Here is a 17,502-nt window from a genome sequence, read left to right as displayed (position 1 = left end):
TATAAACCGCTTAATAAAGCATTAAAATGGATAAAGCATCCATTACCAAATAAAAGAGATTTACTAAATAGATTATTCAAAGGAAAAGTTTTCTCTTCTTTTGATTTAAAATCAGGATTTTATCAAATTCTTCTAAAAGAAGAAGATAAATATAAAACAGCTTTTACTGTACCATTTGGCCATTACGAATGGAATGTAATGCCATTTGGATTAAAAAATGCTCCAATGGAATTCCAAAATATAATGAATGAAATTTATAATTCATATATAGACTATATTATTGTCTATATAGATGATGTCCTTATATATTCTGATAATATTGATCAGCATTTTAAACATTTAAATATATTTATTCAAGTTACTAAAAAAGCTGGTTTGGCAGTAAATCAGAAAAAAGTAAAACTTTTTCAAACTAAGATAAAATTCTTAGGACATTATATTGAAAATGGAATAATAATTCCTATTGAAAGAGCAATTGTTTTTGCTGATAAATTTCCTGATAAAATCACTGATGTAAATCAATTACAAAGATTTCTTGGAAGTCTTAATTATATAGGAGATTTTTATAAAGATCTCGCTAAAGATTGTAAATTATTATTTCAAAGGTTGAAGAAAAATCCTCAACCATGGACTGATAGTCATACTTTAGCAATACAAAAAATAAAAGAAAGAGTTAAAGAACTCCCTTGTTTATCTATTGCTAATCCAGAAGCATTCAAAATAGTTGAAACAGACGCCTCTGATATTGGATATGGAGGAATACTTAAACAAAAATTAGATAATACATCTAAAGAAATTCTTGTGAGATATACTTCTGGTACTTGGAATAATACTCAAAAGAATTATTCTACAATAAAGAAAGAAATTCTTTCAATTGTTAAATGTATTACAAAATTTGAAAGTGATCTTTTAAACAAGAAATTTTTATTAAGAGTTGATTGCAAATCTGCTAAAGATATTCTTTTAAAAGATGTTAAAGTAATAGCATCTAAACAAATATTTGCTAGATGGCAAGCTATATTAGCATGTTTTGATTTTGATATTGAACATATCTCTGGAAAATCTAATTCTTTACCAGATTTTCTAACTAGAGAATTTTTGCAGGGAGCAACCTTGGAAAACGGTTCTAAAGAGACCAGCAACAGGAAAAAAGCCTATGAATAAGCCACCTTTTAAAAGAGATGCTAATGTTCAGCAGCCTAATATGGCTACTACAGAAGAAGAGAAATTTGATCCCATTAAAGAATTTGCAGATGATCCAACTGCATATGACATTCATTATTATAATAATGCTATATTTGCCTTAAAAGGATCAAAAGAGGAATTAAAATATCCTTATCTCATTTCAGGATGTCTTCATTGCTGTCCTGTTGACAAAGATCTAAAAGGTCTATCTCCAATTCATATAGCTCAAAGCTATTTAATTAAAGATTTACAATCCATATTGGGAAGAAAAACTCGTGATTATTTTGAAACTATTCTAGTCGAAACTGGCTCAGTTGAAATCCAACATATGGATCGCAATCGCGATTTTGCATTCTCTAAAATGATTATAAAGAAAATTATCCCAGCGGCTAATTGGGGTTTACCTATCGGACAAGCCAGACAATTAAACACTTTTCAGGCAATGCCAAATATGTTTAATTATCATGATTATATCATGGCATGGGATACAATTCTTATTTATGAGAATTCTCAAAGAAAACATTCATGGTGGATTAAATTCCAATTAGATGATATTCATCAATTTATACCTACCTGGTTCAAAACTTTTTTCTTCTCATGGGGGGTAATGCCCTCTATTTTTCCTAGAAATGTTAAAAACATATGGATTAAGTTTCAGCAAGCCAATCCACAATTCGACGGAATGACCGCAATAATTCAATTCTCCATTAATTATAATGTTCCCTGGATTATAAGATGGGAGTATGGATTACAAGATTTGCCAAAAGAAAAATTTGAAATCAAATTTGCCCCTACCATTTTGATCAGAAACTTGAGAGAATTCTTCGAAATATTAAACCTTTTATTCAGAAAGAGAGTAGTTTTTGGTGTGTCGATTACAGAGAGAAACCACTACTCTTATAGACTCCAAAAGCAAACAGTACATCCACTATCGAAATACTTAAACCAATATAATAAAGACACGTACTCAATAAAATATAAAAATTACAGACTCAATAATACACACATATGACAAGAGACTTTTAGTCGGTATTGGCATCCAGCTCAGTCGGTGGTGGCATCCAACTTGCATCCACTGAATTATGCATTAAGTAATGCGAAAATATCTCCATCATCCTCATAGGGATCCTGTGCATCTTGATTTTGATCATCATTTTCTGCCATAGTAGTATCATCTTCCATTTTATTTTTTCCTTTTGAAGAGGTAGATGCTTGTGTAGATATATTTGATTTTTCACCAAATACTTCTGAAAACATAGAAGTAATGGTATCTTTGTCCAAATGTTGGAAAAGTTCTTTAAGTAAAGTGGTTTGAGTTGGGGTATCATGATTCATGTTTTTCATAGTTTCTCTGGCAGGTCCAAGAGCTATTACCCCTTGTCGATCATAGGCTTTACCTTCTCCAAAGAAGTCTTCTTTTCCCCACCATTTTATTAATATTTTTCTGATCAAAATGGTAGGGGCAAATTTGATTTCAAATTTTTCTTTTGGCAAATCTTGTAATCCATACTCCCATCTTATAATCCAGGGAACATTATAATTAATGGAGAATTGAATTATTGCGGTCATTCCGTCGAATTGTGGATTGGCTTGCTGAAACTTAATCCATATGTTTTTAACATTTCTAGGAAAAATAGAGGGCATTACCCCCCATGAGAAGAAAAAAGTTTTGAACCAGGTAGGTATAAATTGATGAATATCATCTAATTGGAATTTAATCCACCATGAATGTTTTCTTTGAGAATTCTCATAAATAAGAATTGTATCCCATGCCATGATATAATCATGATAATTAAACATATTTGGCATTGCCTGAAAAGTGTTTAATTGTCTGGCTTGTCCGAGAGGTAACCCCAATTAGCCGCTGGGATAATTTTCTTTATAATCATTTTAGAGAATGCAAAATCGCGATTGCGATCCATATGTTGGATTTCAACTGAGCCAGTTTCGACTAGAATAGTTTCAAAATAATCACGAGTTTTTCTTCCCAATATGGGTTGTAAATCTTTAATTAAATAGCTTTGAGCTATATGAATTGGAGATAGACCTTTTAGATCTTTGTCAACAGGACAGCAATGAAGACATCCTGAAATGAGATAAGGATATTTTAATTCCTCTTTTGATCCCTTTAAGGCAAATATAGCATTATTATAATAATGAATGTCATATGCAGTTGGATCATCTGCAAATTCTTTAATGGGATCAAATTTCTCTTCTTCTGTAGTAGCCATATTAGGCTGCTGAACATTAGCACCTCTTTTAAAAGGTGGCTTATTCATAGGCTTTTTTCCTGTTGCTGGTCTCTTTAGAACCGTTTTCCAAGGTTGCTCCCTGCAAAAATTCTCTAGTTAGAAAATCTGGTAAAGAATTAGATTTTCCAGAGATATGTTCAATATCAAAATCAAAACATGCTAATATAGCTTGCCATCTAGCAAATATTTGTTTAGATGCTATTACTTTAACATCTTTTAAAAGAATATCTTTAGCAGATTTGCAATCAACTCTTAATAAAAATTTCTTGTTTAAAAGATCACTTTCAAATTTTGTAATACATTTAACAATTGAAAGAATTTCTTTCTTTATTGTAGAATAATTCTTTTGAGTATTATTCCAAGTACCAGAAGTATATCTCACAAGAATTTCTTTAGATGTATTATCTAATTTTTGTTTAAGTATTCCTCCATATCCAATATCAGAGGCGTCTGTTTCAACTATTTTGAATGCTTCTGGATTAGCAATAGATAAACAAGGGAGTTCTTTAACTCTTTCTTTTATTTTTTGTATTGCTAAAGTATGACTATCAGTCCATGGTTGAGGATTTTTCTTCAACCTTTGAAATAATAATTTACAATCTTTAGCGAGATCTTTATAAAAATCTCCTATATAATTAAGACTTCCAAGAAATCTTTGTAATTGATTTACATCAGTGATTTTATCAGGAAATTTATCAGCAAAAACAATTGCTCTTTCAATAGGAATTATTATTCCATTTTCAATATAATGTCCTAAGAATTTTATCTTAGTTTGAAAAAGTTTTACTTTTTTCTGATTTACTGCCAAACCAGCTTTTTTAGTAACTTGAATAAATATATTTAAATGTTTAAAATGCTGATCAATATTATCAGAATATATAAGGACATCATCTATATAGACAATAATATAGTCTATATATGAATTATAAATTTCATTCATTATATTTTGGAATTCCATTGGAGCATTTTTTAATCCAAATGGCATTACATTCCATTCGTAATGGCCAAATGGTACAGTAAAAGCTGTTTTATATTTATCTTCTTCTTTTAGAAGAATTTGATAAAATCCTGATTTTAAATCAAAAGAAGAGAAAACTTTTCCTTTGAATAATCTATTTAGTAAATCTCTTTTATTTGGTAATGGATGCTTTATCCATTTTAATGCTTTATTAAGCGGTTTATAATTGATAACAAGTCTTGGAGCTCCTCTTTCAATTTCGGCTGCATTTTCAACATAGAAAGCTGGACAACTCCAAGGACTATTACTTGGTCTGATTAACTCTTTTTTAAGAAGACTATCAATTTCTTCTTTGCAATAATTTAAAAGTCTAGGCCCCATAGCTATAGGCCTTCCTTTTGTAGGAATTTTATCTTCATTAAAATCATCTGTATAAGGAAGACTGACCTGATGTTTTTTCCTATTCCAGAAGGCATTAGGAACATCAGCACATATTTCTTTGGATATATTTTCAGAAATAATTTTTATTTTTTCTTGAATTTTTTCAAAATTTAATTTTTCTTTAATATTTTTAAAATGAATTTCATCTTTTAATGAATTAATAAAATTTTCTTTATTACACACTATTTTTTGTAAAATATTAATAGATTTTGAAACTGGTATTGTTGTGAATGGAAAAAATAAATCATTACCTTTAATGTTGGTATATAAACCCTTTTCATTAATTTTATTAATAGGAAACAACATTTGGAAAAATGGAGTTCCTAAAATCACAGGAGTAGATATATTTTTAATGAGAATAAAAGTTGTATTTAAACAAACTCCAGAATTACATATTGCCACATCAGACAATTTGTAATTAACTATAAGAGGTTGCTTATTAGCAGCTGTTATAAATTGAGTAGTCTTTTTATAATATTTGGAAGGAACAATTCCTTCACTGATACAATTTACATCAGCTCCCGTATCTAATAATGCTTCAATAGTAATTTTAAATTTTTTATTAATAATTAATGTTACTTTTGAGTACCATTTTTGAGAAATAATCTGATCAATTTTATTGATCCATACCATTTGATTTATTTCATGATCATTATCATTTTTTGGTAAAATATCTTCTTCTTCTTCATCAGAAGTCGAATCTTTTTCCCAAGTGTTATTATTGATACTAAGAGTATTTACTCTTTCTTTTAAATATTTTATTTCAGATTTTATCTGATCTATTTCTCCTTTTAATTCAGAAATAGTAGGCTCTCTTTCTTTTTGTTTAGCCTTTTCTAATATTTTATTGTAAGAATATAATTCATGTTCTTGTACTGTATTTTGTACAAGTTTAGGAGGCTTATGATTTGCCATATTTAAATAATGTTCTATAGCTTTTCTTTTTTCTATAGGATCGTTAATTTGATCTGTGAGATCTAAAATGAAAGTTTCTTCATTTGATATAACATTTATTTCTAATCCCATAAAATTTATGAGACAGGTGTCACAATCACAATTTGGATCACATATTTTATTTTCTGTTATTTCATTATCAGAATCATTATCTGAACTGCTATTAGAATATTCTGATAATTCATCAATAATATTAATATAGAAATCTTTTTGTTTTGAATCTTCTTCTTTATTTAGAAGAATGTTTATCAATGATTCTTTTAAATCATTGTTTATATTGAGATTATTAATCTTTTTCTTGACATAACACTTATTAGCTTTATGTCCAATTTTTCCACATTTCCAGCATACTGGAACTTTAGAATCATTTTTTATAGGTTTTTTAAACATTTTCTTAGAATATCTTTTAGATTTTTATTTATCTCTTAAGTAATGTTTCTTTCTTTTAAAAGGAAATCGTTTCTTTTTCTTATCCCTTTTAGGATATTGTATTGGTTGAAAGCCTATTTGCTCACAAAAATCACCAATAATATTTCTATTTTCTTCTTTTTGCATATCAAGTTGTCTTTTTAACTTGATATCATTACAAAGATTAATTCCTTCTGCAGTTATTTCTGCAGATAAATCTCCATAAGTAAGAATATTCCAATCTATAGAATTTGTTGGAGATTTAGATTTTAATCTATTTTTTACTCTTTCTGCAAAAAGCACCGGAAGTCCGGATATAAATTTTTCTTTCCAGAAATTTGCATTGCAATCATTTCTGGTTAAGACTTTGGTCATAAAAACATCTTTATACCATCTGAATTCAGATAATGTTGGGCATCTCAGATTCATTAATTGTTCTTGAGATCTATCTAATTGGAGTTCATTTGCTCCAATAAAATTAGATAAAATTGTATAAATAAGTGTATTTACAGCATCTGACTATTCTCTTCCATTAAGATCAACTATAGAAGAGTTTAGAATTTTATTCTTTGCTTCTTTAGAAAGATAAAAATCCCACCAACCTTGAAGTTGGCCTGTGAAACCAGTAATAATGGCTTGAGCAATTTGCCTATCATTATTACCTTTTATCTTTGCTGCAGAAGAGTATATTAACATTTGTTTAATAATAGTTTTAATCTGATATTCAGATTTTCCATCTATATTCCATTCAGTAATAGCTTCTCCATTAAACTGAACATAATCTTTTTTCTCTTCAATTTGAAGATCAACAGGTGTTGCCTTTTTATAAAAAGGTTTTACAATTGATACTTTATGCATTTTATTAATCTGCATTTCATCTTCTGACGAACTAGAAATATTATCTAGTTGTTCAGATTTATTAATTACCGAAATAGAACCTTTTTCTTTAATATTGATTTTTTGTAATCGATCTATTAGACCTTCCATAAAATCATCATCCTTTTTAGAACTTAAAAGAAAATTTTCTTTTTTAAGATTAGGAGGAGGTTTTATCATCAAAGTTTTTGAACTTTCCCCACTAGAAATTCCTGGTATAGACTTTGATAAAATTTCTTCAATTCTAGTAGTCTGATTTCTTATAGAATGTAAAGTAAGATTGGTAAAATTATTCTGTTGAATAATATGGTCAAAATTACCATGCCCTATTTCTGATTTTATAGGGGTAGCATAAATTTCTTTATTACCTTTTTTAATTTGTAAAGTAGTAAAAGGAGGATGAATCTCAAAAGATTCTTCTCCAGTTTCATGAACATATAATTTATATGTTGATTCAAGAGTATTTATAAAAAACTCATCTTTAAAATTTGGAAATATTTTATTTCTTGCTGGAAAATATAAATTTTCTATCCATTTGAAAAAATCTAAATTTAATTTAGTTTCTTCAATCCATTCTAAATATCTTGAAACATATAATGTTTGTTGTCTAGAATTTAAACAACTTAAAAACCATTTTTTCTTATTAACATTTTTAATCTTATCTAAACTTTTTTGAATAGAGTTATTATTAATAACCATAACATTATATCCCATATCAGAAAAAGTAGGGGAATCTGATTTTCTATTATTAACAGAATAACTTCGTTGAAATCGAGAAGTACTAGATTCGGGAATATCCACTTTATATTCTGGATGAGATACATTATCATTAGTCTTTTGAAGACCAGATATACTAATTTTTTCAAAATCAGATATAGAAGAAGTAGAATTTCTACTTTCTTCAGGAAGTTTAATTCGTAGATGTCTTTGAGATGAGAATTTTATTTCAACATCTCCATCAACATATTGAACTATACTTTCCAGTTTTCTAGCTTCTTCTTTTAGAGAAGGGGCTATACTTTCCATTTTCCAGATTTCTGGCAAAGTAACTTGACTCCAATTAATTGTTTTAGGAATCATAATATTGCTTTTAGTAATATCAGTTATGAAAAGAGTAGTTTCTCCTCTTTTTGAACTAATTTGATTAGTATTGATTCTAAAATTAGATATCGTTGAATTCATGACCTTGTAACAAATTCTATATAATAGAACAACATTTTCTGTTCCATCTATCATATCAAAACCTTCAGTTTTTATATTTAAGGTGAGGGCTTTCATGATATTTGGATCAGAAAGAGAAATTGGAAAATTAGGAAAACAACTAAAATGTATTGGTCCTTCGCAGCTTGTTTAGGCTCGATAAAGGATTGAATAAGCTCGTGAGCCATGCATATATTCGTTAAATAAAGCTCGAGCTCGGCTCGATTATAAACGAACCAAGCTCAAACATTCAAGAGTTCGACTCGGCTCGGCTCGACTCGATTACATCAGTGGGGACCCGGACGCTAATTCGATTCTTAATCATCATTGGGACTAATTAATCAATTAGAAACCAGGGTCTAAATTTTTTTTAAAAACGCGGAACGTAGTGGAATAAACTAAATATACAAATCTGTATAAAATAAAGTACAAGTCATGTACCGTCTACATTTAATAAAAACTAAGGTTCAACAACTACTATCAAGTGTTTAAACCATATTTACAATCCAAGTCCGCAGTCTCCACTCTATCTCGATCTCTCTCATCTCCTCGACCCTTATCATGTCCCACCTGTTGTCATGTACACATACAAACAAGACAACAGCCGGATAATACCGGTGAGAAAGATATCCCAGTATAAATCAACGAACATGCAATTATATACACAATATAAAGCATTAAACAGATAACAGCAATATGTATCAAAATCTGAAACATAATCAATATCAAACTGTCAACAATGCTCGTGACTCTACGACTCAGACTAGACTCAATCCATGTCTAGGGATTCCAGTTTCCAGATGTTGGTATTCCTATATCGACCAACAGTAATAGAAGAAACTCCAATTCTATCCACGTTGATATAACCAAACATCCAGTGTCTGGACCTATCCGTCACAGACTATGGCCCTATAGCCAATACACTATCTTGTGACATCGTGCAATGTGCCCATGGCGGTCCCGCCACTATCAGGTACTTCTGTCACAAGATTACTCGTCTAATGCATGCTCCTATAAACCAATAGAACAGGCATTTAATCAAATCAATGAACACAATGATAAAACATAATAATAAGTATGTGATTTAGGGAAACCCAAGTATATCTTACTTGAGTCGATCTCCCAATACCACATTGACTTATACCTTTCGTTTGTTGCAGTTCTGACGTTGTACTCGTCTGTAATTCAAACTCTTTCAATACACGATCTGGCAATAATAATATCAATAATATCATATCAATATACTGCTCAAATCGATACCAATCTGATCAATAATTCAAAATCAACGGTATAACCGCACAATCCCGATATCCCGATCAATAAAACATCACCAGATAATAATTCCCTCAACTCATAATCAATACCAATACAATCTGATATCATATCTCAGTCAATTAACTTCAGAAAATCATAAAAATTCCATAATCAATCTGTTTCTCAATCTGACTTCAATTCTACGATGTCTAACATGTGAAGAACATCATATACGAATCACATTCAATTCTGTCAATAGCATAATTTCAAAACATGTCAAAACATAACAAAACTTACGTCCAGTTGTAGCCTGCGTCGATAGGAACACAGTACCGAAGTCAGATTTCAGATCGAACAGACGGATTTCTCACAAAAGGCGTAAGGATTTTCTATAACTTCACAGAGACTTTTCTCGATTTTTGCTATTGATTCTCGAAGAAATGAATGTTATATATATATATATATATATATATATATATATATATATATATATATATAACAGTGCATGCATACGGCGAGGTGGCATCATTTTTGCAAAACATGTTGCACCGCGGGTGCGGTCATCTTTGGACCGCGGGTGCGCTCAGCCTACTGATCCGCATCCATTTTCCAGAAACAAGAACCGCGGGTGCGCTCACTTTTATACCACGGGTGCGGTCCTGTCTTGGGGCATCCACCGCGGGTGCGCTATGTTTTTCACCGCGGGTGCGGTCAGCTCACGGCACCGCATTCAGAAATTCAAAAACCGCAACCGCGGGTGCGCTCTTGTTTACACCGCGGGTGCGGTGTCTCTTCGGCAACACATTCCAAAAATTCAGGGTAATGATCGCGGGTGTGATAGGTGTTGCTGTGCGGGTGCGGTCCTCTTGTCCATGCATATTTCATAATTTCGTTTTATCAACCTACAATTCTTGGGCATTACAACATCTCTACTTATAATCAAGCTGAGAATACTGAAGAACGTCAAGAGAATGCACCCCCACCTCCTAATGGGGATGCTGCTATTCGTGCATTAGAGAGCATAGCACATTTTTTTGAGCAGCAATTTCAGCATGCTCCTAGACCACAACATGATATTTACGATCAATTTCGGAGGCTCGGTCCGAGGGAGTTTTCTGGCATTACCGACCCTTTTTGATGCTGAGGGTTGGATTCGACCTCTCGAGATTCATTTCCGCTATTTGAATATGGGAGACAACGACTGAGTTAGGTGTGCCACTTACATGTTTAGAGACGATGATTCCCTTTGGTGGGAAGGTGCGGAGCTTGGGATTGACTTGACTACGCTTACATGGGTTCGATTCAAGGAAATTATCTATGAGAAGTACTTCATCACTGACGTTCTAGGGCGATTGAAGAGGGAGTTTATGAGTCTCCGTTAGGGGGACATGACTGTGGCTGAGTTTGTGAGGAAGTTTGTGAGTGGTTGTCACTTTGTGCCCCTCATTGCTAGAGATCCTGCTGAAAAGATGAGGCACTTCAGGAATGGACTTCGACCTACCATCCATCGTGATGTTATGATGATGCGTCCAGTGGATTATGCTGCTGCCACTACTATGCATATCAAGCTGACAAGTATTGAAAGATATTGATTTGAAAGTGCAGTACAAAAGGCAGCAAGACCAGTAGAGCTCACAGCCGAATAAGAAGCCATACATGAGAGCTCCTAGACCTCAAGGGCCACAAAAGCCCCAAGGTCAAGTAAAGAAGTCAGGACCACCAAAGCCGCCACAACCTGGTGCGCCAAAACCTGCTGAAAAGCCCTTATGCAAGGAGTGCAATCGCCCACATCTTGGAAAGTGCGTGTGGGGGACTTACAAGTGCTTCATATGCAAGGAAGAAGGGCGTAAAGCTGCTGATTTCCCGAATAAGAGCGCACCAACTATTGGGAAAACTTATGTTATGCATGCTGAAGAAGCTGAGGAGGAGCCAGACACGATCCTAATTACTGGAATGATATTCGTCCAAGGTGTAGCTAACTACACATTGCTGGATTTGGGAGCTACACACTCATTTATATCTGATACGTTCATCAAGCGACTAAATATTATACCCGATGATATGGGATTAGGCTTCAAAGTTTTTATTCCTTCCGATGATGAAATGGTTGCATTGAATATAGTGAAGAATTTGGAGCTTCGTTTATATAAAGATGTGGTTCGGGCAGATCCTGTCGTACTTCCAATGCCTGAATTTGACAATATACTTGGCATGGATTGGCTGACAGCAAATGGAGCTTCAATAGATTTTCAGCATATGACAGTGTCTATTCGACCGCCTAGTGGTAAGCCTTTTATCTTTGAGAGATCAAGAAACAAGAAAATGTCACACATTATCTCTTGTATGTGTCCAAGGAAGCTTATTAAGAGAGGATGCCAAGCTTATCTAGCATGTGTTACTTCAGCACATGTTCCCGACAGTCAGAAGCTAGAGGATGTTGATATCATCAGATATTTTCCTAGCGTATTTCCGGAGGACGTTTATGGCATTCCACCGGACATTGAGGTGGAATTTTCTATTGAGTTGATGTCGGGCACTGTACCAATTTCTAAATCACCCTACCATCTAGTGCCCGCTGAAATGAAAGAATTAAAAGATCAAATCCAAGAATTATTAGACAAGGGTTTCATACTCCTTACCTGTTCTCCAAGGGCGCGGCAGTATTGTTTGTAAAGAAGAAGGATGGTAATATGAGACTCTGCATCGACTATAGAAAGCTGAATAGAGTCACTATCAAGAATAAATATCCTCTACTCAGAATTGAAGACCTATATGATCGATTACATGGTGCATCGATATTCTCAAAGATAGATCTTCGTCCTGGATACCATCAGTTGAAGGTTAAAGAGACGAATGTTCATAAGACAACGTTCAGAACTCGTTATGGATATTATGAATTTATGGTCATGCCATTCAGTCTGACCAATGCACTGGCGATTTTCATGGATCTCATGAATCACGTGTTTCATCCGTATCTAGATCAATTCGTGATCGTTTTTATTGATGATATTTTGATCTACTCCAAGAGCAGATAAGAACACAGTTGGAATTTGAGGACATCACTGCAATTACTGCAAGATAGAAAGCTATATGCAAAGTTCAGCAAGTGCGAGTTTTGGCTTTAGAGAGTGGCATTCGTAGGCCACATCATTTCTAGAGATGGAGTGGAGGTTGATCCAAGTAAAGTGGAAGCAGTGAAAGAATGGCCTTTATCGAAAAGTGTAACCGAGATACGTAGTTTCTTGGGACTAGCTGGCTATTATAGGAAGTTTATTCAAGAATTCTCATCTATTGAGGTGCCCTTGACTGCCTTGACAAAAAAGAATGCAAAATTCATATTGAGATCCGAGTGCCAAGAAAGTTTTGACAAGTTGAAGCAAGCTTTGATCTCACCGTCAGTATTATCAATGCCATCGAGGCAAGGAGAGTATGTTCTGTATACCGACACTTCAAAACTTGTTTTGGGCTCAGTTCTGATGCAAAATGACCGAGTTATAGCTTATACATCGAGACAGTTGAAAGTGAATGAGAAAAATTAACCCACACATGATCTTGAGCTAGCAGCAGTCTTTTTTGCATTAAGTATTTGGCGACATTACTTGTATGGGGAGAATTGCAAGATTTTCACCGACCATAAAAGTTTGAAATACTTTTTCACACAAAAAGAGTTGAATATGAGGCAAAGAAGGTGGTTGGAATTAGTAAAAGACTACGACTCTGACATTAGCTGTCATCCGAGAAAAGCTAATGTAGTAGCAGACGCATTGACTAGAAAAACATCTGTTATCAATCAATTATCACTTCAGCAACCATTGCAGTCTGAGACTCAGCAATCTGAGCATGCGGTATATGCTAGGGGCGAGGCCCCTAATCTTGCCACCACGACAATACAATCGATTTTGAGGGATAGAATCCGTGAGGGGCAGTTTACTGACGAGCACACTAAAAGAAAAAAGGCCTACGACAACGGTGAAAGGTATTTTAATACTGTTGTTAAAGCCCAAGTGCTCAAAGACAATGGTTTTTTTCGTTGTTGTAGCTACAATTTGCAATGGTTTTTCAAAAATTGTCGCCTACAAAATTAGCGACGGATTAATATAAAACCGTAGCTAATTAGCGACAGTTAGATCATGCTTTCCGTCTCTAATTTTAGCGACGATTGAATTATAATTTCCGTCGCTAATTTTAGCGACGGTTGGATCATGATTTCCGTAGCTAATATTTTCGGAAAAATAAAAAAAATTACTTTTAATAATTTAATAAATCTAAAAAAACTTACGATTTGAAAAGGCTAACAATATTCATGATATTAACAAACACATAAAAAATTACCAAAAATTAAAGGGAAAAAACTTACCCTAAATTGAAATTAAATCAGAAAAAAATTTAAGTGTGGTAAAGTGTTAAAATTGTGTAAGAGGGAAAAATTTTAAGTGTTGTGAGGTGTGTGGAAAAAATGGATCGGAAGTGCTGGTATTTAAAGAAGTTTTGCGACGATTATTAGTTTAACCGTCGCTTTGCTTAAAAAACGCCATAAGACAACAGTTTTCACTAAAACCCTTGTTAAAAAGTTTTTTAACAACGATTTTAGTGAAAACCGTTGTCGTATGTGTGTTGTTGATTTCTGAATTTCTTGTAGTGGCAATTCCAAACGTGGAGGTCAATAGATGAAGCCAAGGGTCGGAAGCTGTATTCTGAAGAGGATGGCATAGTGCAATACCAAGATCGACTATGGGTTCCTAGTGGCAATTCTTTGAGGGAATTCGTTATGAAAGAATCTCATGATACTCCGTACTCCATTCATCCTGAAAGTACGAAGATGTATAAAAATTTGCAATTATTATATTGGTGGCCGGGTATGAAGCGTGATATCCTGCGATTTGTATCCGGATGTTTGACATGTCAACAAGTAAAAGCAGGGCATCAGAGGCCAGCAAGGAAACTTAAGTCACTTCCTATTGCCGAGTGAAAATGGGAAAATATCACTATGGACTTTGTTGTGGGATTACCGAGGACTGTTAAGGGATTGAATGTCATTTGGGTGATAGTCGATCGTCTTACGAAATCAGCACATTTTCTACCCATTAGGGCGAAATTCACCATGATTCAGTACGCCGACTTGTATATTCGAGAGATAGTTCGTCTACATGGGATTCATGTATCTATTGTTTCTGACAGATATCCGAGATTTACATCATCCTTCTGGAGGAGTCTGCATGCAGCGATGGGCACTAAATTATTATTCAGCACAGCATTACATCCTCAAACTGATGATCAGTCTGAAAGAGTTATTCAAATATTGGAGGATCTACTTCGAGCATGTGTGATAGATTTCAAGGAATTTGGGAGTCTAAATTACCTCTGGTGGAGTTTACCTACCATAATAGCTATCAAACATCAATAGGGATGGCTCCATACGAGGCTCTATATGGGAGGACATGTAGATCACAGATACATTGGGATGAGGTTGGTGAACGAGGAGAGTTTGGACCGGACTTGATCAAGCACACTGCCGATTTAGTAGTCAATATACGAGATAAGATAAAAACTACACAGAGTAACAGAAAAGCTATGCCGATAATCATCGAAGGGAGTTAGAGCTTGTCGTAGGTGACCATGTGTTTGTAAAAATAGCACATATGAAGGGCGTTATGAGATTTGGCAAGAAAGGAAAGTTCTGTCCGAGATACATTGAACCATTTGAGATTTTGGAAAAGGTTGGGACACTAGCCTATATAGTGGTTACAACCGATGCTAGCCGAAGTGCATAACGTGTTCCACATCTCGATGCTACGAAAGTACATGTCGAATCCTTCACATGTACTAAATTATGAGCCCCTGCAGTTGACTCCAAACATGACATATGAAGAAAAACCTAAAAAAATCCTAGGAAGACAAGAAAGAATACTACGAATCAAGGTTATTTCAATGGTCAAAGTCAAGTGGATTAATCACTCGAAGAAGAAGCTACTTGGGAGACTGAGAGGGACATAAGGAGTCGTTATCCGGAGTTATTCTGTAAGTTCTAATTTCGAGGACAAAATTTATTTAAGTGAGGTAGGAATTGTAAGGTCCAAAATTTAAAATAATGCAATCCAACTGCATGCCAATATAGGGAAAAACGGAAATAGCTAATTGAATGATTTTAATTGCCTAATTAATCATGTTTGACATGTTTATATGGTTATGAACTAGTTTTCTACATGAATTCATGTATACTGTATTTTTAAAAGATATTCGAGATGCGATCGAAGAACGGATGCCGATGGCTGAAAAATGGAAAATATTTTTATTAAATATTTGTTATTAATTATTTATAAATAAGGTTGATGATTTATGATATTTTTAAGATTAAAGAGTTTTGAGGTGACTTTATACGTCGAGATTTAAATTTTAACGGTATTTGATTTTTGGATAAAATACGAATTTTTCGAGAACTTGGCTAATAATTTCATGAACTTTCCTAAACGAAATATATTAAATACGTACTAATGGGCTTAATGAACCCAGTACATCATACTAATGGGCCCAAGCTTAATCTACACCTTTTTATTAAAACAAATAAGCACGAAACCCCACCCTAAAACCCTAAAAGCACACGCCCCTTTCCCCTAAACCTCACAAACTCTCTCCCACCATCATAACACATGGCACACACGAAAATCTTCAAGGCAAGGCAACAATTTTTGCAAAGGAAATTCAGTCAAGGTTCTTCGTCCCCGTTCTTCACATCTCAACGTAATTGTCGTGCGTCAAATACGCAAAGGCACGCCATAAATATCTTTTTTCTCATATATCACACCATAATACATGTATGAATTGAGATTGCATGGAAAAGATGTTGGCCTTGCTTTTATTTTCGTTTTTATGCATTGACATGTGAATAACTTATGATTTAATATTTCAAAACTCGTTTTATTATTGCATGAAGGGGCTGCCATGTTAGAAGATCTTGGAGGGACCTTTTTCCATGATTTTAAGGGCCATAAGACACATGTTTGAAGGCTGAACACGTTAGGAACCGAGCTTGAACGAAATTTCATGATTTGGTGTACAAAGGGTTCGGTTAAGGGACAAACCAGCGCACGGCTCGATCAGGGCTTGACCAGTGCTCAGGCTAGGTGTGGTTGGGTGTGAGGAAGAGACCTAGCATGCCTAGGACTCATGCGCCACTACAAAGGAAGAGCCCAATCGAGATGGGACTCTTCTCATGCAACCATGACTGCAGTTGTGGGAATGGGATTTGGCACTGGCTTAGGCTGGCGGGCAAGAGTCGGTCAGGGTCCAGTGAGGGTCTAGCTAGTGAGGTCTCGTTGGTGGCTCGAGGGTAGGAGTCCTAGCCGATTTACGAAGAGTCCTAGGATTTTTAGCTAGGGTCGCGCGGCTTCTTGTCTTCGTTCAGGAGGTTGCAATGGTCTAGGGGTTGGTTCAAAGGGTCATGGCTGGTAAGTAGGGTCCACAGGAGGGTTGGGAAGGACTTGGATTGAGCTGGTTCAAGGAAATCACAAGAGGGCTCGAGGGTGTCTTGTAGGGTTCAAATATTAGGTTGTAATGGCTAAGGGTTGAACCTTGGGTCCACGGGGTGGCTCATGGCTCACAAGGATATTTTAGGAAATAAAAAGTCTATGTTTAAAATTTGGGAAATTTAATAATCAATTTGAAATTATTTCGGGATAAAAACGCTCTATGAATTAATAATTATGAAATAAATAGAAAAACATGAATTTATGCCAAATCAAAATATAAGAAAATTAATTTAACCTTAAATAATTATTTGGGATGTTCTAGTGTCAACGAAAAAAAGAAAAAGTTGAAATCGAGAAATTTTACGTCTTGGGGTAAAACAGTCATTTTACATTGAAAAATGGGTAGACATCGTGGCAGTGCCCAAATTTTATAATATATGATAAAATGCTTACTTTGAATGTTCAAGGAATTTTATGATAAAATATTAAAGCTAAAAGATATGTTGCA

The 17,502-nt window shown here is 34.0% G+C and overlaps 1 protein-coding gene across 1 annotated transcript; it reads left to right on the top strand.

Annotated features, from left to right (window-relative positions):
- Positions 1 to 11,184: 11,184 nt before the first annotated feature.
- LOC140835374 (uncharacterized) lies at positions 11,185 to 14,497 on the top strand. The gene is made up of 3 exons (XM_073200866.1): positions 11,185 to 12,066; positions 12,654 to 12,926; positions 14,168 to 14,497. The coding sequence occupies exons 1-3, from the start codon at positions 11,185 to 11,187 to the stop codon at positions 14,495 to 14,497; spliced, it is 1,485 nt and encodes a 494-aa protein (XP_073056967.1).
- The last annotated feature ends 3,005 nt before the right edge of the window (positions 14,498 to 17,502 follow it).

The sequence above is a fragment of the Primulina eburnea genome, chromosome 6, assembly GCF_022965805.1.
Source record: "Primulina eburnea isolate SZY01 chromosome 6, ASM2296580v1, whole genome shotgun sequence".
In the NCBI taxonomy this organism is placed as follows: domain Eukaryota; kingdom Viridiplantae; phylum Streptophyta; class Magnoliopsida; order Lamiales; family Gesneriaceae; genus Primulina; species Primulina eburnea.
The sequence above is the reverse complement of the archived record's forward strand: the minus strand, read 5'-3'. Positions and strand labels throughout refer to the sequence as shown.